Source organism: Diorhabda carinulata, chromosome 4 (assembly GCF_026250575.1).
Source record: "Diorhabda carinulata isolate Delta chromosome 4, icDioCari1.1, whole genome shotgun sequence".
Taxonomy (NCBI): domain Eukaryota; kingdom Metazoa; phylum Arthropoda; class Insecta; order Coleoptera; family Chrysomelidae; genus Diorhabda; species Diorhabda carinulata.
Window position 1 is genome coordinate 6,255,457 of NC_079463.1, and position 26,135 is coordinate 6,281,591.

Genomic DNA, 26,135 nt, shown 5'->3' on the forward strand with positions numbered 1-26,135 from the left:
CTTTCAGGGGTTCGAATCGTTCTGGCACCACCACCTCTTTTTCTAGACGTCGGTCCAGTTTGCTCGAGGTTGTTTAACCGCATTTTAATCGCATGGTCTGTTGTCTAAAATCCCGACGCGTTTGGATGCACTAAACTCTCGCCATTTTTATAATCAGCTTTAATTGCGTAACCGCGAGGCTCACCTGTTCATCGCTCCATTGTAGACTAAACGGCAAGGTACTCGGGTCCCGGCAGGCCTGTGACTTTCTTCCCTACCACTTCACCACGCGCTGCAAACCCCACTCCAAATCTTCCCATTTCATTGCGAACCCTTAATAGAGAATTCTGTAGTCTTGGTGTGTTTGTTATAGTGTATTTTTATACATGAAAGAGTAATAAAATTATCAAGCATTCGTTATTGCCCAGGTACATAAAAAATCAATAACCTTTGTTGGAGAGGAAATATAGAATTTAAATTATTAGCATTCATACTTTATTTGACGCATTACATCCCATAAATAAAGTAAACAGAGTTGGAGACAGAACACATCCTTGTCTGACTTCTTTTACTATTTTGATTTGTTGGGATAATTGTGATTCATGCTGTATCGTGGTTATGCAATTGTTATAAATAAAGCCTGTATGTAATGTAACGTTTTTCGTATTTATTTATACTTTTTATATTCGTGGGATAAATTAATAAACACTATCTCTCACTTTCTAATTTATTTACACTATATACAATACACTTAACTTATAATAATTTATTTATAAATATCTCTTTAGCAATTTCTGCGATCAATTTTACTAATTCGTTTTTTAACTACGACTATTTATTTAAAACTAGTTCATTGCCCCACATAAACTAATTTATATACCACAAATAGAATTCTACAAAGTTCTAGAACAAAAAGAAACACAAGTAATAAATAAATAGACTTTTCTGATATATTTTAAAAGAAATACAGTAAATAACCCGTCCGCCTTTTATAAAAAATGTGAAAGACGCGGCGCGAATTCGCCGAATTTTAAAATTCCATTGTAGCTGGACAGGGTCGGCCTAAGGACCCATTTCGCGAGCTTGTTCGTAACAGTAACACTACCAGCTTGGTTTTTGCGTAGTTTTAATACTAACATTTCAGTCTTAAATTCTTTCATGAAATTTCAAACTAGATGCCATAAAAAATTTTCGTTGTTCTATACAATTTCGTGTTAATATCCCTTTAAGCCATAAAAAAGCGTTTTATATATAGACGCATACAAAATCAAGAGTGTATATTTTTTTTTACTCGAACTCTAATGTCTAAGAAGAATTTGAATTGTACAACATCTGCCTAATTAAATTATGAATTTTCTTGTAAATGTAAATAGAATAACAAACGAAAAAAAAACATCACATTTAATAAAAAGAATGTAATCACACTTGGTCGCATGGTGAATGTGGGTATATAATATACATGTGTTTATGAAAACTTATCATTATTAAAAATATTCACGTTCAATGCTGTTTGTACCTGTTTCGCAAAAGGTTATTTTGAATCAGATGCGGTTGGGATTGAAGGCGAGTTTATTCGATGTCTGATGATGGCCGTGAACGATTTTGTTATTATCTGTGTGTAGGGAGTGATTTTTGAATATTTATGTGATAGATGCATTAATTTTCACGTTTTAATATATTTACATTACAATTCAGGTAAGATTCTACTTTATTTTCAACTATTTTTTATTATTTTTAAATTATTTCCGAACGAAGAGACATTTTGACCGTTTATTAGAAGACAAATTTGTAATGTCCAAATTATATTACAAATTGGTTTTTTTTATAATAAAAACTATTTTTATGTTTATTAAATTGAGAGAGAATTTTAAGAATTTTCTCTAGAAAGGCATCATGTATGTATACGATTCAATGTATACTATTCAACGAGCGGTAATGTTGGTCATAACTCACGCAGATGAGGGCGGTAGTAAATTCGTACAAATCGCACGTGGATATTAGATTCGGCTAGAAAATTTTGAGATGCAATATTTGTACGTGCATACACGGCCAAATGTCGGAATGCTAGATTAAACCAAAACCTAATTCAAAAGTTCTAACAACGATTGCGATATTCAAAGAATTTTATTTTTATGTTCACGCTATACTTAAGTATTCCCAGTAGTTTACCTAATATACAGAAATTTAATTTAGGAATGTTTATGAGTAAATTATTGTATTGATACATAAATGAGAGAATTTATATCCCCCAGCAGATGAAATTCGTTTTAATTCATCAAGTGAGTTATACCCATTGCCGCAAAATTTTTATGGTGTCTTATAACAATGCTATAAGTTTTTTAATTGTAATTATTCATTTTTAGTCTAGTCAACAAGCTCAAAAACGTGAAAAATTGAGATAAAGGTCCTAATAATTGAGGCGAAATTGCGTTAATTTGGCAATGATTTTAAAAAGTCATTATATATAGATATTGATATTTTTCAAGCTATTCTCCAAAAACAAATCACCATTTTTTCCATCTTATTTTGTTAATAACAGCTATGATTTTTCCCCTGCTCCAAAATGCTTCTAAAACATTTTTCTATCTCTATCTTTCACGTTTTTGAACTTGTTGACTAGACTATTTGTTGATTATTCTCTCAAGTGAAACTTTAGGGCTAGAAAACAGATAAAAGTCGCTGGGGGTCAGATCTGATAAAAACGGCGGGTGGTTAACCAACTAGAATTGCAATAAATGAATTTTAGCAATAGCGATCACCCAAATTACGCTTTTCTAAGAAAAAGGTACTTTGTTTTCATGAAATTCGTAATTTCTTCTTTTACTTCATCAAGCATGATACGTAATAATCTCCTGCTAAGTTTTTGAAGGTACTAAATGACACAATGCCATGACTATCCCAAAAAAATGATCGCCCGCACTTTTCCGATAGATGAAATGGTTTTTGTCCTTTTTGGAGTAGATTCGCCCTTTGTAATCCCCTGTCTTGATAAGTTTTTCGCCCTAGAAGTTATGTGGTAGATCCAGGTTTTATCTACAATTATGAATCGAAGCAAGTAATTCTTCATTTTGCTTAAACTAATTAAATGAGGTCTGAAAATGTTAGTAAACGTGAGACCCAAAGCCTGGATTGCTTGCTCTTGCATAATTCTTCAGTCAGTATTTTGCAACTGCGTTCTTTTAACATGTTTAACATGCCGAAAGCTTTTTCTATCTCTTTAACCTCAATTAGACGGTGTTCCAGTACAATTTTGATAATTTTTTGACGAATATGTAGTTTTCGATCGAATAATTATTTGCCATCCTCTCCTATAAGAAAAAAAAATTTTCTAATTTCATAATTGAACAAAATCATTAAATTTAAGAGAACCATTTGAAAAATTTTAGTACCAATTGCATAACGTGATAAATTTTAATGTAGTACTTACATCAATTCATTAATCAACAGCTAATTTTCTCAATCTTATCAACTTTTATATTTTTTAAATTATACTAAATTTGTTTAATTACAGTTTTGAAAATAATATAAATCACGGAAAATATGCATTAGTTTGATTTTTTGAGGACATTAACAAAGATTTTATTATACATATTTCTTAGTAAGTTATATTTTGTATTGTGGAATTTCGATATGTATTGACGACTTAGTTTGGTAAAAAATTATAAAGTGTATGTAGTTTGATAGAGAACGAAGTCTAAATCCAATATTCATTGTCGACTATATCCAGATGTTTATTCATTTGGACAATATTTAAATATTTTAAATTAAATATTTAAATTTTGAAAATTGTTATAAAATCAACGACCAATAGGTTGAAAATATTTTTATATAATAATCATAAATCCGTGTTTACCAGCTGTGGGTGTCGGGTGTGTGTGTCTTTTTATTCATACACAAATGCCGCAATTATTTTCTATTTCAAAGCTTTTTCTGCCCATGTTATTCTTTTTCTTTTTAAAATTCCACCATTTGTGTTTTCACAATATTTCTTTCCGTGTCCTCTTTTCCATTTCTCTAGCTTGCCATATCTTTTTTGCTAGTGTACAAACCATCTAAACTGTTGTTTTTAATTGTTGTGATTACTGGTTAAATATTAAAGTCTTCTCCTATTAATTTGTTTCTTAATCGATTCTTTCTGGAGATATCTCTGACGATGGTTAATTTCTGCCCCTTGAATTTCGCTTTTGTGTGAGTTTATAAGTACCCAGCTGTCACTATCATCTATTTTTATTTCTATTTTATGTAGAAAATTTCTGTTTAACGCAAAAAAGATCAATTTCTACGCGAATTCGTTCATTCTCCTCTGCTTCTTATTTTTTATCGCACTGTATTTCCACGCGTAAATAATAGAAACTCAACTATTACTTCAGTCTTTCAGAGGCTGCAATTATTTCCATCTTTCTTCTTTTGATACATCATCTTATATATTAAAAAAATTGATGATTTCCATTCCGAGTCCGTTCAGGTGTTCTACCCAACCGATTTGCTTATTTTTTTTTTCAATGGAAGGTATTGATGCATGATGATCAGCCATCAACCATCGGATTTCATCTAATTTTCACCCTTCTCAAGTTATACTCAAATGCGATTTCCCCCTGTACATTACTTATGGTAATTTTTCACATACACACGTTCTATCCTCAATATCTCAGGTTCTATTCAAGATAGAGACTTCGTTTTGGTTTAAGAACACTCGCTAAAACACCTCCTTTCTTTTGAGTTTTTGAATACTTAAATCGGTTGAGTTGGAGAGGAGCTAGGCGCGGACATTCAATGTGGAGTTATGAATTTTTGTAGGTTTTTGGCAATTTTTCTACATTCAAAGATCTATATTTCAGGTTCTAATATAGCTACAGAGTTCGTTTTGGTTTAAGAACACTCGCTGAAACACCTTTTTTTTTGAGTTTTTGAACACTTAAATCGGTTGAGTTGGAGAGGAGCTAGGCGCGGACATTCAATGTGGAGTTATGAATTTTTGTAGGTTTTTGGCAATTTTTCTACATTCAAAGATCTATATTTCAGGTTCTAATATAGCTACAGAGTTCGTTTTGGTTTAAGAACACTCGCTGAAACACCTTTTTTTTTGAGTTTTTGAACACTTAAATCGGTTGAGTTGGAGAGGAGCTAGGCGCGGACATTTAATGTGGAGTTATGAATTTTTGTAGGTTTTTGGCAATTTTTCTACATTCAAAGATCTATATTTCAGGTTCTACTATAGCTACAGAGTTCGTTCTAGTTTAAGAACACTCGCTGAAACAGCTTCTTTCTTTTGAGTTTTTGAACACTTAAATCGGTTGAGTTGGAGAGTATCCAGGCGCGGACATTCAATGTGGAGTTATGAATTTTTGTAGGTTTTTGGCAATTTTTCTACATTCAAAGATCTATATTTCAGGTTCTAATATAGCTACAGAGTTCGTTCTTTTCTATTATAATGATTTCTGATACTTATTTAATTGAATCGATGCGAGCGAAGCCGCGGGTAAAAGCTAGTCGATTATTATTATGAATAGCATCGTAAAAGATAAAAATAATAAACCAAAAACTCGGTTAGTTTAATTTTCCATATAAACTTTGAGGTTATAAGAGAAAAGAGTAAGGTATTAGTTTAATAGATGGCTTGTTGTCTATAAGACTCATGTATTTTCAAAAATGGAGACAAAAGAACATTGGCTTTAATATATGGTTAACCAAATACCCGATGTTTGTTGTATAGTTTATTTTTTTTTGAATTTTGAACTGTATTTGATATCCAAAGCCAAAAAATTTGGTTTTCGCTATTCGGACGATATTTTCTAGTAAAGTAAACCGTGTCTAATAAGCCTATAGTCGACCCTTATAATTTATAAATTGAAAAAATTTAACCACCACTTATAAAAAGGACAAAATTTCAGGTTACAAATAGCATGTGAAAAATGAGACAATGTTCCCTATTATTAAAAGTAAAAGCAAGTGAAGTGGGCTTTAATAAAAACCCTATTATTCTAATAATTTCGTATTAATTACATAAAGTCAATTTACATAAATTTTATATCCAAGCTGTTAGCCATTAATGACATCTTGACATCAATGAAATTCGAAGGAAAGCAACAAATTTTCAGTCAATCTATTGAATCAACTGTGAAATAATTCCTATCAGTTATTTCATAAAATGCAGGAATGATATAAAAATAATCCATATATTTCGTATGAATATTCATTTTTTGTGGTGAAAAAAGTTACTTTACTCACGAATTTCATACAAAATATTTTCTTCGTCCCTAAACTTAAACAATTCGACAAAACTTTTATCGATTTTTATTTTGTAATACTAATATTAAAAATACAACTGTGAGCATTACTAATTTGGAGTGAAGAAGAAGTTACATTACTATTGGTACATTTAACGAGTTCAAAGAAATAACATCGTCTATAGTTGTATTAGTACTTATTGGATTGTTGGTAGGATCGTGATTATTTAAAATGTTGCTCAAAGTCGAACTAGTTATTGTCGTTAAAATTTTCACTGCCGAATCCATTTTGTTTTTTATTGATTCGTCTACGTAACCCTCCGAAACTGTGTTGGATTTCCACCCACCGTGATTCTTTACTTGAATTATATCACCACCGGAATCCACTAATAGAGACGCCGAAAAGCGTCGAAATGTATACCCGGTGTAGTTTTTTGGATTAGGTAAATCAAATATGTTGCGATAAGCGAGGGAATTTTTGAAAAGGTTTGGATACCTACAATTTGGGTTTTGCATTTACCATTTCTATACTGCAAAAAGAAAAGATCTGTTTCGAGTATGTACAGATGTCTTCGTCGTTATTTATCATTAGGGTGTCTTTCAGTTTTGAATAAGTCGACCAAAGTGTTAAAGACATTTTGAATTTAGTTTCAAAGTCATCTAGCAACACTTTTCCTGTGAGGCTATTTATGCCTTTTTTAGTACGCCACCCCATAAAAGAATTATAGTCCTTTAAATACTGTTCCCTGGATTTTTCAGGGAGAAGATGTGCAGTTTAAACTTTCTTCACTATTACTCTCCATCGCTCATAATAATACTACACTCCTTTCAATTAGACACGAAACGGATTTTCTTGAATGAATATCAAGAAATAAGAGTGTGACAATTAAGGCATTTTTCCAAGGCAAAAGCGTGAAAAATGAACCGTTACGCTACTTTTTTTCACGCTTTCTGACCGATTCAGAAATTACATTCTTTATGAATGCAAATTATAACGGACGTAGAAAATATAAATTTTGATACTAAAAACTATATTTTACTTTGTTCGTTACCTTGAGTATCAATTTATTCGAACGCGATTGCTATTTCCAAATTTTTTAATAAATATATTATACAATAAAATCTTGAAGATAATTTAACGGGAACCGAACTGGTAAAGTTGGAGCTTGACTTTATCAATTTGAAAAAAGAAATATATTCAGTTAGATATGTACGTTTTATAAAATGTAATGGAAAACAATATTATACAATACGAAGTTAAATATGAAATGAAATACTCTTTTTAGACAGTGAAACGAATATTTCTTCCCTTTGATGATCAAATTAAAATTATATGGAATTGAAAATGTGAATTGAATTCGTATATAGAAATAGAAGAATTGTAAATGAACGATAATAACAGAGATATCACCACTGCTACAATACACATACAACGGTGTGCCTATGCGAAAGCACTATATGACGTCACGTTGGAATCAAAATGTGAAGTATAACGTATGCTGAATACATGTTAGAAGGTTTTATTTTAATTCCAGAAGTAATATTTGATACCGCGTGCGGTAGTTAGACACTTTGCATTATATGGAACTACCCTTTTCGAAATGAATGGAACAAAGACATGATTAAGGGGTATCGTTTCTAAATATTTACAACCAGACTTAAATATAAAAAAATAGGAATTATATCTGTTATTTTGGGATTTACGAAATTCATTTACTTTATTTTAAATTAATTTTATCCTTTCGACCACAGGATCCTATCCGCTGCTGTTTTTTTTGGAAGCCAAAGTATACCTGTTTCTTTGGTATTTCGTTTAGTGTTGTTGTATTTTCTTTTAAAATATTTCACTTTCTATTATATCTATATCCGCTAAACACAAAAAAACGGATCACAAACACAAAAAACCCAGTAAATAAATATAACTCCAATCTAATTTTAATGGCTAAGAAAACATTCTGATTCCAGAGTGACGTAATGCGCGAATCGTGTCAAATTGGACCGTACTGCTTATTTATTATTTTATAATATATTTTACGAACATATTTTCAAAATTAGTTGATAGATTATCCGCTATTTAAATGTACCAATGAGTCAAGAACCTCCTCAATTTAGGTTCTTTAATTGAATAATTTACCTATTTATATTCAATCAGTAGCACGAGAAGTTAATTTTATTATTAAACTCGGTATTTCTTTATTAACACAACATACTTACCTCCGTGTAGCCTTGATGTTTTAAAAACTATTAGTTGTTTGATAATGCGGAATTATTTAATCTCAATTGTTACATACATTTCACTATTTCCTGAAATACTTGAAGTAATTTTCGAAAACGCTGTATTTATAAAATTTATAATATGGTTTCATGGAATAATGTCCATATACCGGTGGTCATCAAACTTTTGAGTTAGTGATCCATTCTAGCATTTATAAACCTATTTAGGAATATTGGGCCCAAAAAAGTACACAAAATGGAATTTAAACCAGTTTATTACAAACGAACATTTATTTCTAGTATTAACTGTATCTGCAGCTTCTAAAAATGTAGTTTTAATCAACTCACCATCCTCGTACGTTTTTCTATGTTGAGCGATGACCTTGGAAACCCGGAATGACGCCTCGATAGCTGTCTTGTTCTTGTCTAGTGTCTTAAGAAAGTTGATTGTTATGCATTTAGCTGAGATTTTAACTGCATCACCTTCTCTCTTCTCGGAGCTGAATTCAGCGGATAATCTTTTTCCATTCCACAGTGAACTGTCTTGAAATGACGCTTAACATTTCCTTTCTATCCAACAGAGATATTTACATTACGAGTACATTACACACTCATTTATCTGTCTAGAGAACAAGTCTTTTTAATATATTGGCTGCATCTCTATTCCCAGATTTCCGAAGCTGTTTCTGAGTAGTAAAAACAAGTTTATCCAAGGAATGATCATCAATTATATCTTTTATTTTCTTTTCCGCGAAGTTCGACTTGAAATTTTAAAAGCTTTTTTGTTTATTTGCCTATTCAAAACTTATTTTTAACTCAAACTGTGAATTTCCAGTCCAACCATTCTTTTTTTTTAAATGAAGCTAGAATACCTGTGATGGTTGCCTTTCCAAAAAAGCTTCAGCTTTTTTTAGATATTAAATCATTTCTTTCTACAAAAAACTTCAATTGAGGCTACCTTCGTAATAAATCATGTGCAATGTTTTTGAAAAGAAAAGACTCAATAAAATATGGTAACTTATGGTTCGTAAGTCCATTATAACTCATTTGTTACAAATTATAAAGTTGAGGATAATAATCCATTCACTTACCAATATTTCTAGAAGCCATGTGAATATAACAAAATGAGGTGTAGAGGAAATTGAATGTATAAGAAATTTTCAACTGCTTTTATTTTAATATGGCCCAATTTTTGTTACAGGAAAATGGACTATTATTTGGGGTATATTATATCTCTATTTTTATCGATATACTTAGCTGTGAAGAATTATATAAGGGCTGCTAAGGTAATATGGAATTTACCAGGACCTCCAGCGCTACCTGTATTAGGGAATGGATTCATGTTAAAAAATCATAAGGGTATGTATATGAATTGTTAGCCACAGAGTTATCTGTATTGGATGCACTAACATTTCTGGGTTTTTAAACCCCCATTTGGCTTCGGAGTTTTAGAAGATCTGCTCCTGCATTAACTGAAATAGTATCAGATGACTTTCGAAAACAGTGCCCTGTATATAATTCTAGATTAGGTGAATGAAAAAATTTTGCTATATCGCTTGCTATGATGCTAAATTCTTTTATCTTACCCTCTCTTAAATACCACCTCTTTATACAAGAAGCTTATGGGGACAATTTTCTTTTTCGTGTGCGTGTTTTTGAGTGGTGTAAGCGCTTTAGTGAGGACCGAGAGAGCAAATCAGGGCAATGTTGATGGTTTTATTCGACATTAACGGTATTGTGATGACTGAATGGGTTCCAGAGGGTCAGACTGTCAGTTCTCAGTTTTGGCAACACTGCGAGAACACACAAAAACACAGGACAATGCACCTGTCCATAACGCGCTATCTGTAAAGCAGTATTTGGCCAGTAAGCGCATTCCAGTGCTTGAACACCCACCGTACTCACCAGATTTGACCCCATGCGACTTTTTTTGTTTCCGAAGATAAAATCTGTTTTGAAATGGACGCGATTTGAGCAGATGGAAGCGGTAAAGCAAAAAACGGCAAAGCTCCTGAAGGCACTCGCCAAAGAAGCACTGTTTCGATCAATGGAAAAAACGTATTGAAACGTGTGGGGCGAGGGGAGGGAAGTATATTGAAAGGGAAGCATTCGAACGTAGAATAATTTTTATAATGAAACCCTGAAATTCTACAACATACATTTTGTTTTGAGATACTTAAGATATTTTATACGAGAGCTGTCAAATTTTCTTTTCGTTAACCCCTTTATTTTGTTGATATGAATAACCTTCAATTTGTTTTAATCAAAACATGTAGCTTAAATATTGGTTTTTAATAAAAAAAATTATCATAGATATATAGGTTTGGCTTATGATGACTACAGAAAAAGTTTAAGCTCGCATTGCTGGCGCTCAATGGTTAGTACGCCCAAAACGACCAGAAACACAAAAAGCTCCTGAAAATCGTGATGGTAATTTTGAGAGATAGAGGACTTTTTGCACGAGCACAATGATGTAGTTGTTCAAGTAAATGAGAAGGGAAACTTGAATTCACCACTGTACACCTGTACATGTTCATAGCCTGTGAATTTCGGAATTTGGAAAAAGAGAAAACAATCAATAGTAACATTTCTGAAAATTATTGGACCGATTGAAGAATCGCAATCAAAAGGCCCAATATTTATAATAAAGAGATATTTTTTCACCTAGACAACGCACCATATCATAAGTGGATCAGACCAATGGTCAAATTCAATGACCCTCTTGCATACACCATATTCTCCAGATTTGGCTCTCAATGACTATTGGCTGTTTTTAGAGGAAATAAGAAGAAAATTCGTTGTATAGAAATAGCATAGTCAATTTGCAAACGCGTTTTTGACGAATGAAACTAACGTTTCCAAAAAAAATTTTTCTTCTGTTTACTAATGAACTAGATCGATCGATGCATGCATTAGTTGCCAATTAATGTGGTGAATTTCATTTGTAAATACAACTTTACGTCATATTTTAATACATAATCGAGCTTCTCATTTTAAAATATAATCAACACGCTCGTAAAGTAGGTAATCTTGTTTCTGTGTATGCTGACATTTGAAGTGCCAAAGACATTTTAAGGTTATTGTCACTTGTTCACCTCTAAATGTTGAATTACTAGTCTTTTTTTGTAATTTGGGTTGAAATGGCCAACCAAATATCAGAGCGTATCTGACATTGCAAGCTCTTCGAGTTTCGCAAATGTAAAATTGTTAATGCAGGTCTCTATTGTGAAAAATTGAATCGACTGAACCTTTAAACGAATAGTCTCCGACGATTATTATCGACAGAAAAGGTGATATTCTGCAGCACGACTATTAGTCCAGTGAACAACGGTAAAAATATGGTATCACCTCAGTATTCCATCAAGACGCATAGATTTGCGTGAAATTTTGAAATTAAATTCTATATACCTTTCACTACGAAATCTACCTTATGCCATTATGTACAAATTATTGTAAGGGTTGAAAACTATCCCTTATTGTCAAAATACAATGAAATAAAAGTTAAATCATTTAGAAACTTTAGAAAAACATTTGTAGAATTAACATAGATATTGCACAATGTTTTAAGATACAAAGTCAAACATACACATCGTTTTCATCGTCTGGGAAATAATTAGTTAAGATTCGGCGGTTTTAAGTTGTGTAGTTTCTTGAAAAGACATTAAATCCATGGATTTTAAAATTCAATATACAAAGTGACGCTACTGAGAAAGGTTATTTCTCGGTTAATTCGGTTAAGAAAAAAATTGAAAAAACTTATTGTTTTCCAGCAGGTTTAACGTATCTTTTATATTTTTTAAGTTATTTTCAATGAGAGATAATTCAAAAAAATACTTATCCATTGTGTCCATAATTTTTTTCAGAATCAAGCTCTCTAAACCATTTTTAACTCCTGGATCCTATTATCTGTATTCAATTGAAGTGATTTTCAAATATATAACATTTTATTTCAATTAGGGTGGCAATATCACGGATTTTTTCTATGAGATGAAGGGATTTTATCTTATTTTCGTCATTATTTTGTGTATTAGAATGTCTGATAAAGTCTTAATAGGATGGTTTTTAAAATTTCTTTGAAAAACATTTAAAATATGTTTTTCGTAAAATTGACCATTTTTCTTGTATTCAATTTTCTATTTTTCAAAGTCTTTGGTTCACGAAAAAAGTTCCTCTTTTAATAAATCATGTATAATCGTCTATAACAAAAAAAAAATTTTTATTTCTTTAGAAGCTACAACCTCCCTACAGTTTTTGTGAAAAATCGATTAAAAATATGCATTTTTGTAACAATACTTCAAAATTTCAATCACGAATAAGTGAAAAAGTATTTTCGAAAAAACTCCATAGAGTAATTTGTGCTAAGAATGTTAGTTGGGGTGGTATTCCCCTATATCGCATAGGGTGAAAAATTTCAAGAAAATCGATGCGCCTTGATGGAAATTTGAGGTTGAAGTTGCAATCTTGGAAAAATTAATGAATTACACAATATCACACCCTCAGGTTTTCCATTTAATCCAATTGCTACAATATTTTCTTTCTATAATTTGGATAATGTTCAAAATACCATCTCAAGATATTTAATTCAAATATCGTTATATGAGAAAATGTTGCGGACGAAAGTGGTTACGTTATAGATTGAAAATAATAAAAAAGGGTAAAAATTTATTCCTTTGAATTCAATTTAAGAAAGCGGCATTACTTTCCGGTCCCTTTTTTCCTTACATTCCATATGTAGAACAGAATATTTTAATAATTGAAAAACAAATTTATCACGTAAAACAACATAAATATATACATGTTCTGTTTTTGATATTATCATTTTTTATTATTATAAGAGAAAACCATTAAACTTAACATTAACACTTACTAAACGACTAAAAATATACTACAAAAATTGGGAAGGTAACTGAAGCGGTGAAATTTTTTGTTGTCAACATTTCTTGCATATTAATCGATTGAATGACATTGATATTAAATACCCAAGTCAACTGGCTCTTGATCAATGTCACGAGAGAGATTAGTATTATTTTAAACTAAAAATGATTGAAAGTATCCATTAGATATACAGGGAAAGTCTGTAATTTAGACTTAATTCGATGGTTTTTTTTGAAAAATACTCGAGAATTAGAGGCGAAAGAACAGAGGGATATTTTAGCTCAAAACACGCACTATAGAATGGATAAAAATACAGATTACATACAAGAGAAGAATGCTATTGATAAAAAAATCTCAATCTTCACAGATGACTTACTAATAAAAAGTGGAACAAGAGCTGATGTGTTTTCAAGGGAAATGAAAATATAAAAGTCGTATAGATTGAAAACTTGGTGTAATATCTTACAACCAGAAATTTTGGAAGAAGAAAAGACTGCCAGATTCTAGAATAAAAGTGATGGATCAATAATCTTCATATATAGCTAGGCAGCCTTAAATAAGATGATGGATTCGTGACATTAAAGTCAGCTTTTGATTGGTTACTGGCTACTATGAAGTGGATAGAAACTCTAAAGCAGATAGGCTTACTAAAAGAGGAGGAAATGCCGGAAGGAACAGTGTAACTAATTTATTAACACAGGAATCACAGCTAAACATCAGGATATAAGGTCAAACAGAAGTCATTTCACAATATGTTATGATATATACTTTTCACGCTAAAATTCAACTGGCTAGTGTACAGTGTGCGACCATTCCTACTCGTGAAGTTTGATTTAACTGTAAAGTGTTTTCAAGCTTAATTGCTTTCACTAATTCTGTACTACGAAAGGAAACTGCTGGCATAATTTTCTTGATAAACCTTTGGTTTTTAGCTCGTGGATAGAAATATCATAAACTATATGTATATGAAGACTAGTTAAGAGAGATATCCCATCCATCTTGCCAAGCAGGCTATCATACAATCATCAGCCTGTACCTGTGATGATAATCCTTATGCTGATCTTAATCACATTTTCTTTGAATACAGCAATTATATTCACAAAACAAATAATTTATTACAGTCATTTGTTTCACAAAACTACTCGCTACCTTTAGAGTCATTCGTCATCGTCATACTTTAGATCTATTCCTAGTCCTATTGAGAAAAGTTAGATAGAAAAGTTGTGGGTAATAAAAAGATCTACACTTGAGTCTTACTGTTGCGGATTCAACACTAAGAGTTGTCTTAATTTCCACTTTTTTAATGTTTCCATCAATAACTGAAGAGCAGGACCTCTCAACACGTGCTTAATCTGTATGCGATTTGCTGCTTTTCAAGATTTTATTTTAACTTAACCGATCTTGAAATCATGGTAGTGTGATATCAGAAATAACGATGGAGGTGTTTAAAAATATAGTGGTTTCAGCTCTAACTTCTATAGTTGCAGTGTATCTCAAAAATTACAAAGTTACCCTTGTATGACTGCAGTTGCATCGGTAGATACTCATGTTTTAATCATAGGCTCTACAATCAAGTCTTTTCTTATTCGATATTTCCTGGTGGCACCCTTGACTTGAGGTAAGTCCTTCACCTTTCGGTTTTGATTTTGAGTGAGTTTGTTAGTACCGAGTTTAAGCTACCATGTTTAAGGACAGGTCAAAATATTGATTCATAGACGTTCATTTTGATGTTTTTTGTTATTACTTTTATGAACAAAAAATTTCTGTTCAACGTATAATAAGTTTGATTGCCACGCTGATTCTTTCATTCACCTCTGCTCCATTTCTTTGTATGCCCCTGTATAAATATTTGTCCTCCATATTGATATGTGATATAAGAAGACTTCTTAAATTTTTTTGAAAATTTACTTCAATTTACATGTTCTTCTGATTATTTTCAATACTTCACCTTAATTGATTATATTTTCAACTTTTTGAGCTGTTCTAGATGTTGACCATTTTAAATCAAAAATAAAAATCTGTTAAAATCCTGAATAACATGTTGCTTTTTCATTTTTTAGAGATGGAGCAGCTTGGGAATACTGCATATCAAAGATACGGGCCATACTTTAGAGTTTGGTTTGCATTTCTACCGACAGTCTTCATTTACGAACCAAAACATGTCAAATTAATTTTAGCAACCAACAAAAATAATCAGAAAAGTTTTGTATACAAAGCTTTACATAATTTCCTTGGAGAAGGACTTATAACCAGTAATGGTGAGTGTTTAAATTTAGTATATTCTTTATCAGTTGTTACTTTAGAATCTATGAAGGTCGCTGATGTAGAAGGTAAAACTAAATTAAATCTAATATCATAAGTAACTATCAACTAACTATTGTTGTGTGTAGCGATTGTGAGTAATACAACTTACACGATTGTGTTTCACATTCAAACTTTCGACATCACTTTTAATATTATACTGAAGATTACCGATACCGCGTGCTGCTCTATACAATCCATTTTGAAAATGGACTATGGCGAAGCTAAGCAAGTTCAAAAGGTTTAGACTGGTTTCCAGCGTGAGTGTGATAAAAAATAGATTTATATTCAACTTTTCGCGGCTGATATATCAGGATTGGCGCGTGGATTAATTAATTAAAAAATATAATCAACACTTTATTCTTTTTACTATCACATCGGCCTCTCGTAATTTCCAGATCTGCTGTACTAGCTCTGTGGTCACCATTGGGAGAATATCATTTATCCTTGCGGTAATAATCCTTGAAATATTTTTTCAGAAGCACGGACCAAAGAACTCTGAGGAGTCAGAGACCACGCGCCAGCCGCGAAAGGTTGATATTAAAAAAAGTAGAAGGTTGTGGATTGAAATAGCGGTATTGCTTTAGGTTTATTTTACTCAAAAGCTTTAACATGGTTTTGATCATTTAATTTTAGTTTTTATACTGATACGAATACCTGAATTTTTTTAGGACACAAATGGAAAAAGAACAGAAAATTAATTCAGCCATATTTCCATATACAAATTTTGGAAACTTTCGTAGAAACTTTTGCTGAATGCGCTAACCGATTTGTTAATAAATTAGAAGCGGAAAAGACCGTGAAAATAACCCCGTTTATTAACGAATGTGTTTTAGATATTTTACACAGTAAGTATTGATGAACTGACTTTTCCTTTTCCTATATCCTAAGATGTCTGCAAGTCTTTATGTTTTCTTTGTAACGATATATTCTCTCTATTCTTATTCTGGCCGTTAATCTTCAATATCCTTGTTTCATGTCATCATTGACATATTGTCATATCTCGTCTACTCCTTAATCTGCATTATTTAACTTCACTTTTCACCTTAACTTCCTTGTACAAATAATTGTGTCAACATTTACATCCCGGTGAAGCAAGCGTGTGTCTGCTCACTACAATCGCAAAAGCCCTTCTTTTTTTTATGAAGTATATTATGGGGACGTTAAACACAATAAATTATCCTCATTATAGAGAAAATTGAGTCGACGCTAGTTGAAATAAATAGTGTTCAACCTTGAAATAATAACTACAATTTAATTATTTTTAGATGGAGTCCTAGGAGTTCCCTTAGATCAACATTCTCCTTACAGAAAGTGAGTATACAATATACGAACAGTTTTTATATATTTTTTTTATATATATATATATATATATATAAATATATATATATAAACCTTCTGAATTGTTTATGTTTCTTGATTCTTGGATTTTTTAAGACAGTTGAAAATTTGACGTTTCGACTACTTGCAGTTTTTGTCAAAATATGTGAAAAGAACTAGGTTCACGAGGAGTTGAATTTTGGAAATTCTCGACGTTTCGGCTCTCACTTTGAAGCCATTATCAAAAGAGCCCCACCCCTCTTTTGGTTAGTCGTTCATTGGTACGAAGTGATCCGATTCCATGGTCCCAATATACTTACTTTTTTGGTTGATTCCATGCCTCAATCTGCCTACTTCTTGGAATATAATCAAGGAAAAGCTTAAACAAAAATATACAATAGAAATAAAAAGTAATATGCTTACCATAGAGGACACGGGATATATACTATATAAATAGTTTGAACATTCTGATACAATATAATAATGAACACTTCTTGAGATAAGAGAAATTCTTCAAATAAAAACAAAATCGTGAATCATTGTTCGTTTTTACTTTTTGATTCAAGTCATCGTTCCATTACCTAAAATGTCGTAGCTGTTCAATTAATTTATTTTGAGTTCAATTGAAACATATTTGCTTGTGTTATCAAATTTCTTTCTTATTTTTTACGATTTTTTTTCAAATATATCTAATCGTTATATTGTTTGAGTTTGATTTATTGATATTCATTTCTTAGGGGAGAATTGCAAGCAATAGAAAGATATAGCAAGCCGTGGTTACTGTTGGAATCTATATTTAATTGGACCTCTTCATCGAAACAAGAAAAAGCACAGAGGCTAAGCCTTCATTCATATACTAAACAGGTATTTTGTTCGTTGAAGCTATCTCCGTTAGTACTATTACAGCTACATTAATGATCAATTTTACTTAATATATAATATATAATATATTGGCTGACAAAAAATGTCAATATCCATATACAATCTTCCAATTCTAATAATGTTTTATAGACGTATTGTGTGCTCCTGATGATTGATAAGATTTTCAGCTTCATTGGACAACAAACTGATCAAGCTGACACAATAATATGCAATCATTGATGCTCCTAGGCTAGGAGCGAAGATCGAAACTTTGTTTTTTAATTGTGATTTATTTCTTCGGTGTTTAAAATTGTAGTTTACTCCCTGCTAGCCCTGTGGGACGTAAGAACGTACTGTGATTTATACTTTTTGGAACTTGTGTGAATTGTTTCCGTTCTCGCAAAATCTCAGTCCTTGGTCTTCTTCAGTATGCTTACTTATTCTCTCCATTCCTGCCCATCTATAACCAATTGTTTCTAGTTTCTCCCCGCCCCCCTCCAATTCTTTCCGAATTAATCTTCACTTCATTCAACCATCTCGACTTTGGTCATTTCAATTTCAGCTTTAAGTCTAGCTCTCCATATATTTCCCAACCAGTTTACCTTTGCTTTTCTTCCCTTATAGCATTTCTATTTCATCATGTGTTTTTTCTCTGAATAAGTCATATCTTTCTTTTTTTCTGCAGCATAAGTTATTATTGGCATTATCCTTGTTCTACTCATAATTGGTTTTTTCTTACCATTTCAAGCTCGCTTCTATTAAATTTTAATTCTTTCGATCCGCGTATGCTATTTCTTGCCCCCTGTGTTTCTTATGTCTTATTTCTATTGATATATTTTGTTATATAATCTACGAGTAAAGCCATAATGAATAATTTTGCTGACATACATTTTTCTGTGTCACCATATTTTATTCTTACACTATCACTTAAGTTTTCTATGGTAATTTCTGTTAGCTTTTTGCGTGTTTTCTTTTACGAATAATTATCTAACACGCCTGCAGAAAACAGGTTTTCATAAGGAATTTTTCTTGAGGTATTCCATTCTAAGCTATCTATACCTTATTATTGAATTGCTACTAAATTCTATGGAAAATACTGCAAAAATAACCAGCGACCAGTCACGTTACATTGATCACAAAGATAATTAGTGTTAATTCATAAAGTCTATAGATTATATAGTAACGTGTGGTCTAAAATAGTATTCCTGAAAAATGATTGTTGTGATGGGAATGACTACTTTGTAGTATCCGTCGTTTTGCTTCTAACGAAACCTTTTGGTGATTTGGTACCATTTCCATCATATATTAGAACACTTATAGTGCTCGTCACTTTCTTACCCTTGTCTGACTTTCCTACATCCCTCGATAATAAAGGTGAATTCCATTACTGCTTCTACTGAATTCTTTATCCTCATCTATGACGATGTTTACACTTGTATTGATGGTAAGAAAAAATAAGACAACTTGGTATTCAAAAGAATACTGTATAAATTACAATTGAAGGGCATAGAAGGATACCCTTCAACTCTCTGATACAGTCTTCAGGAGGCACAAGCCACAATCGATGTTTTGAGGTCTACAGTAAAGATGTTAAAATTTTTTGCCAGTCAGTTCAATATAAGTACATACTTCTTTTAATTATAATCCTTTTTAGTCCGATTGTATCATTGATTTTAGATAGTCATCAATAGAAAAAAAGAAACGAAAAAATCTAATAGATCATGTTTTCTGGATATGTTTCTAGAAATTGCAGAAAAAAATTCTGAATTCACCAATGACGATATAATAAGTGAAGCTATAACATTCATGTTGGCCGTAAGTAGTATTGTAGTAAATTTCGCTTTTTTTTTGATTGTAATTAAAAATTCCATTGGTACCATTATGACTAACCTATCAATAAATAAGATGAATTTGTAATTAAATTATGCTTGCCATTCGAGTCCACGTCCATTACGCCATTAGTTGAGGTTCTTCTTCTTCTTCTTACGTTAGGACTAGGTCCTGTATTTTCATCAAGGGTTTGCCAGGAGTAGTTGGGATGCTGAGGACCAGCTTTCATACCACCTTATAGGTGGTCGTCCAGGAGGTCGAGTTGTGTCTGGTTTCTTTCCCTTTGCAATTTTTGCTAACCGTTCATTTGGCATTCTATCTACATGGTCTCTCCATTCTCTTCTGCGGCTCCTTGCCCATCTTACTACATCCTGAATATCGCACATGTCCCTTATTTCTTCATTTCTTCCGATCGAGTAACGTATGTCCTCTTATTGATCTCAGAGTCCGCATTTCTGTTGTTCTTAGAAGCCGTTTAGTGGTTGTGTTCCCCGCTCTAGTTTCTATTGCATATTAGTTGAGGTTATGTACCAAAAATATCGTTTTGGTTGCTAGTAAAGCACAAAATTATTGGGGTACTATTCTCATTATTTAACGTGAGGATTTTGAATTTCAATTACTCCTGTTACATTGTTTTTAAGTTTGTGAAATACGCTCTATTAATATAGTGACAGTTTGTATTAACCACTTCTAAAAGAATAGTTGTATGCACTGTAAGCAACTGGTTAAAAATCACACTATATGAATAATACTACTTCCACTTACTTCCACTAGGATGTGTAATAATTTTAACTGAGTTTAATCTAAATGTTAAGAACATGGGGTGGTATTGTATTGTTGTTTCAAATGTTTATTTACTTACTTTGTTCTACGTCTCTTTTCAGTTTTAAACGAGGTATCCGATTGAGTGGTATTGGGAAAGTTGGTTTGTAAACATCGGCGCTGAAATATATAATATTGACGACTAAGTAATTTGGGTTTTGTAGTTCAAATAAATCACTTTTTCTAGCAAAGTATAGTTTTGAATCAATTTTATATATATTCCATTTTGCTCAATGACTTTTAGGTATCTTTCTTTCAGCTTCATGATTCCGCGCACATAAAATTTCTAATCTTTATCAGCAAAAAAGTTAACCAAGTGCGTTTGAAGGTTATTACCATTTGTGAAAGCTTAACGATTCAAACAATTTTACAAATTTCGAAATAAATGGTAATCAGATGGTGCTAGATCAGGGCTGTATGGGGGATGTGGCATCATTTCCCAAACAAGCTCCAATAGTTTCCCACGAGTTTTTAAAGATGTGTGAGGCCTTGCATTATCATGATGGAATACTAAACATTTCCGATTTGACAAATCTGGCCGTTTTTCTTTGATTGCTTCATCCAGTTTCATTAATTGTTAATAGTAAACATCAGAATTGATCGTTTGGTTAGGTTAGGTTGGGTTAGTTTTCGAACTATGTTACTGTACAGGAGCCATTTTTCATCCTCAAAGATGGTTATTTTCAAAAAAAGATCGGTTGCAATTCAATGACGTATTAGATTCGTGCTTACCGATGTAAAATTGAATTGAAAGTCAAATTAGTTCTTATTAGAACTGATTTTATAAATAAATACACGCTCAATCCAAATATTTGCTAAAAACAACACAGTAAACAAAGCTCACTTCAAATTCAACTTTTAGTATCAGTCAGTTAATCACGTTACGTAAATTATATAGTTGTCTCTTTTTCATATTTAGGTGTTGAAATATAGAAGAAATTTATTTTCACATGTAAATGTAATATTTTCTGAAAACTTTTCACTATTATTTTAGGGACAAGATTCAGTAGGAGCAACTTTGGCGTTTACCCTCTTCTATATTGCAAAATATCCGGAGATACAAGAAAAGATTTTCGATGAAATCTCCAAGATCGATAAAAACGGAAAACTTGGAATAAACGATATTAACGGAATGAAATATTTAGAACAAGTTATAAAGGAATCTTTAAGATTGTCACCGGTGGTACCAATGATAAATCGTGTTTTAACTGAGGATGTTATGTTCGGTGGGTATTTTGATCAAATATTTAAGAAAATTGATTTTTCGGATTATTTATTTCAAATATTTTTTCTTTCGGTTCTATTGTCTGAAATAATATTAAATTTTAGATGATCTATTGTTACCTCAGGGTACACTCATAGGTTTATCTCCGTATATAACACACAGGCTTCCGCACGTATTTCCCGAACCACAAAAATTTGATCCGAACAGATTTGAAGAATCTAAATTGGAAAATATGCACCCCTATGCATTTCTACCCTTTAGCCTAGGTCCTAGGAATTGTATAGGTCAGTATCTATGTTAATAATTATTTTCTTGTTGTTAAAGTGTTTTTGGGTCAGGTGTCCACGCGAAAAATTGACGTTTCGACCTATTTCGACCCAAACAAAAGAATAATTTTATGTCATTATTTCAATTCTGAATAATTTTTTTGGATTGAAGGTAATTTTTTACCTGGTCACAGGTGGGTATTGTTAAATAAATATCCAAATGTTTTTCTTCTAATTGCCATTGAAGGACACTGTCAATATGTGGACCAAGAAACTTGATCGAATTTGAGGATCGTATTAAGTCAATGTTGAGTTCTAGATGTTGTAAAACTCCTTTGTGGGATGAAACTAAAGTTTTTTGAATGTTTAATGAGAGCCCTTTCGCGTCAGATCAGGACTTAGTAGTACCGAGATCTTTGTCCATGGTAGAAAGTAAAGGTTGTATATCTGAGCCCATCCAGATTACACTGGTTTCATACGCAAATAAGGTAACTTTACCATCAATTCTGTGACATTATTAATGAATCCAAAAAAACACCACTGCCAACTGGCAAATTACTCGAAACTTTACCATTAGTTCGTATCAGTGTTTTCTAAATTCAAGATAAGATACAAACCATTTCAAAGGAACACCTCGGATGCCATAATAGTTTGTTAGCGCAATCACAAAAAACCCAAGCCGTAAAAAAATTATTATTAAGTGAGGGAAAATCCATTTTTTAAACTCAGCTGATTACCCATAGCGCAGGCAGCAATGTTTTAAATTTTGAGTAAGGTTTGCACTATCTGAAATCTATCTACAGGTCTACGAAAGATATTATCAATGATTTTTTTTGAAGAAACGACGACAGAAAGAGCATCACGACTTGGAGATATCAAGTACCTTGTAATAAGCGTGAAGCTGTTAACATAGGACAAACATCTCAGTATTTAGAAATTAGATTAAAAAAAAAGGTCATAAATGAAAACAACTCACAGACCAAACTCTTTACGTATTGTTGCACTAAGCTAGATATAAAAAAATGGAAGGACACAATAAAAAAGAATAGAGATATTCCAAAGAGGTCACCATATTCTCATGACTGAGGAAAGACAGAGAGACATATAAGCTATCATCAGGTGAATTTTTGTTTATATGAATTTATTTTCCATGTTCTAAGAACCAACTGATGCCTCTATGTTGAAGTCAGCTGATTGTTTTTGAGCAACTCACCAATTATCGTTCGAGAAAAAAATAATTAACCAAATTTTTATCTAGTTTATGGACTATTTCTATTGTAGACTTATTCTTGTTAATTATTTCCTAACCATTTCCGTTTCCTGAAATTGTTGCTATTGATCGATGAAATGAGTCGCGCATCTGGTAATTTGAAAATAAAGAGTTTGATTTGGAATGAGGTGGTTACAGCGAAAGATATTTTCTACTAATTTGTAGAATTCATTTGACATGGTTAACGATCTAGATGTCTTGAGAGGCTCCAATTGAACCCATGATCAATGCAAACTGGGCAAAACACCAATCGAATAATTCAAAATTTAGTTTTTGATGACCTAAAGAAGTAAAAAAAATGTCCTCTCATCTCCAATATAAAAGTTTCGGCTTCTTTTTGTCTTCTAAACGCTTGCAGTTTCATATAATTTTCCAGATGGATGTTATAGTGAATATTCAGGGCACTTCTTAGCATCGAGTAGAAAGTCCATAGTGAGAACGTCTTTTATGCTTAATTTAGCGAAATAATCGACATTGTGGATTCACTTATAAGCAAACAACGAATCATAGTGAAGAAAAGAAAGTTAGCTTGTAATTAATTCGCTCCAAAATAAAATCAATCCCAAAAATACTATAGTAGTATGTATTTTTGGGGTTAAATAGAGCTAAGATATTAAAAACAAAAGACACATTCATCCTATGTTAATGTTCAAAGTTCCGAAAAGATTTGAGGTGAGAAATTGCATGTAAGTTTTTGTAAACAGTAAAAGTAAACAAATTCCTAACCTCAACTTTTATCTAATATTTTATACTTAGTTTAACAATGAAAATAACGAAGTTTTACGAAAGTCAGCAGATTTGTTAAGCCAAAAGTAACAATTGCAACTTGCATGCAATAAAAATGGCACAAAACCGATAATATCAAGATTTTGCGTGAAACAATGAACTCCATCTGCGCGTGATTTTGATCAAGAAATTTTGCGCCTTGCATTGCATTGCGGTCTTGGTAGTTCAGATTTTATACAGTTTTGTAAAATTCATTAGATTTCAAATATTGTCGATAATACATTGTACGGAATGGATATTAATACATATTAATAGTAGCAGATGTGTTAAATAACGACTAATAAGAAAAAATTCTAATAAATTTCTAGAAAATAAAGTTTATTTTTGAAGTGTAAAATCTATATTTCTACCAGATTTCAAGTAATCAGTAAAAGATAAAACATCAAATCACGGAAAACAACTATAATGCTCAATTAGGAGTGCGTGAGAAAGCAAAATAAATCAACTCAATGATTCTTGTTTGCGTAAAATACAATTAGTATGTGTCACGTATGATTTCGATACAAATAAGATTATTCAATAAATTATTAGATTCAAAGTCTAATACAATTTTAATAAATCTACTTTTATCAATGTCTTGATAATCAAATTTGATTTTAAGAAAACTGCGGAATGAATATATTGTGAGTAATTATTTTAGCTATTAGTTAGCAGATGGCGAGACATACTCTTTATTGTATTTGTATAAATTAACATCTGTCGATCGTTTCTATTCATATTATAGTTTTTCATATCTTATTGTTCATGAATTTGATCTGCTACGATAAATCACAGTGTTATGGTAGTTGAAAAATCACTTATACTGGATATTAAATTATTAAGAAATCGATGCTTAATAGTTTATTACCTATCAACACTTGTAAGTCTGTGTGTCTGTTGAAAGGAAGCAAATAAAGGTGGCGCTATAGTAGCGACTGGAAGAATTTTAAAAAGAGCTTCAAAAACTATTAGAGTGGGATAGGAAATTAAATTATTTTTTGGAAATTCATCACTATTCCAATTAAACTATTAATATACAAAATTGTACATAAAATATATAACTGCTAAATTCATATCAGTTCTACTTGCTACACTAGCGCTATTTTGGCGAGGCTTCGTATTGTAATTTGCTGCTTACAGCTGGACACTTTTTCAACTAATCCCCCATACAAGACGGTTCTCCTTACCTCTATCCTCCATACGGCTGTGGTACATTTATCTTCATGAGTAATACGAGAGTTGCTACTTAATTTTTGAAATATGGCAACACTGATGTGTATATGTCAAATCTGGCATTGCTTTCATAAAGTTTTTAATGGTGAACGTAATCAGAAGGTACTCATCTAGATCAAAAAATGGAATTAAATCTCCCGGGATTAAACCAATAGCAATGTACCGATCGTCATGAGACATACCGTGAGATTGAGGCATACTTGGGCACACTTACATAAATGAACATTTTGCTATCAGTAAGATTTGTTCGCGTTGGATAGCGCATAATTTGATAATCGCCTAAAAATCTCATATCGATTGATGCAACGAAATGCCGATAAATTACGGTAAACGAAAATGTAAATGAACCCGAAAATAAACAATGATGGACCGTATGGGTCTTTCAAGATGAGCCAAATCCAACAACTGTCAATTTTGAATAGTACACCAAAATTTGTTTGTTAGAAGTGTTCGAAAAAATCAGACGCAGACAAATCAATCTCAAATACTACAATTTACACATCAGTTGGAACAAAAACATCGAATTGAGAAGTGATCCGCCGTACAGTTTGTTTTCATGTGTTTATGTGAATGACTCTAATAAGGAATCTCATGGTATTGGCGTAAACAAAAATTTATCTAAAGAGTGTTTTCAAAAACTATGATTTTCTTTCCTAAAGTCATATTACTATATCAATTTATTCTGTATAATTTTATTTTGTTTTTAGGTTATAAATTTGCTTTGATCGAGATAAAAACAATCATTTACTATTTATTACAAAAACACGAGCTTAGTCTTCCGAAAGGAAAAGAAGAAATCGAAATGGCATACAGAGCAACTTTAAGATCGAAAGGGGGAATTTGGATTACTCTGAATTCAAGAATAAGTTAAAAACTGATTGTACAAATTAGGATTCCAATATTTTGTTGTGTTTAAATCTAATGGAATAAATTATATCATTCCCAAA

The 26,135-nt window shown here is 31.8% G+C and overlaps 1 protein-coding gene across 1 annotated transcript; it reads left to right on the forward strand.

Moving 5' to 3' along the window:
• Window positions 1-1,412: 1,412 nt before the first annotated feature.
• Window positions 1,413-26,135, forward strand: LOC130892777 (probable cytochrome P450 4aa1). The gene is made up of 10 exons (XM_057798386.1): window positions 1,413-1,674; window positions 9,622-9,779; window positions 15,356-15,553; window positions 16,268-16,444; window positions 16,865-16,910; window positions 17,654-17,780; window positions 19,455-19,592; window positions 21,424-21,655; window positions 21,759-21,938; window positions 25,896-26,135. Exons 2-10 carry the CDS (start codon window positions 9,626-9,628, stop codon window positions 26,057-26,059), a joined length of 1,416 nt encoding a protein of 471 aa, XP_057654369.1. The 5' UTR covers window positions 1,413-1,674; window positions 9,622-9,625; the 3' UTR covers window positions 26,060-26,135.

Coding starts and splice junctions, on each gene's coding strand:
- LOC130892777 (XM_057798386.1), top strand. CDS start 9,626: ATGGACTATTATTTGGGGTATATTATATCTCTATTTTTATCGATATAC. Junction 15,554..16,267: donor AGGACTTATAACCAGTAATG/GTGAGTGTTTAA, acceptor GAATTTTTTTAG/GACACAAATGGAAAAAGAAC. Junction 21,939..25,895: donor AGGTCCTAGGAATTGTATAG/GTCAGTATCTAT, acceptor TTTTGTTTTTAG/GTTATAAATTTGCTTTGATC.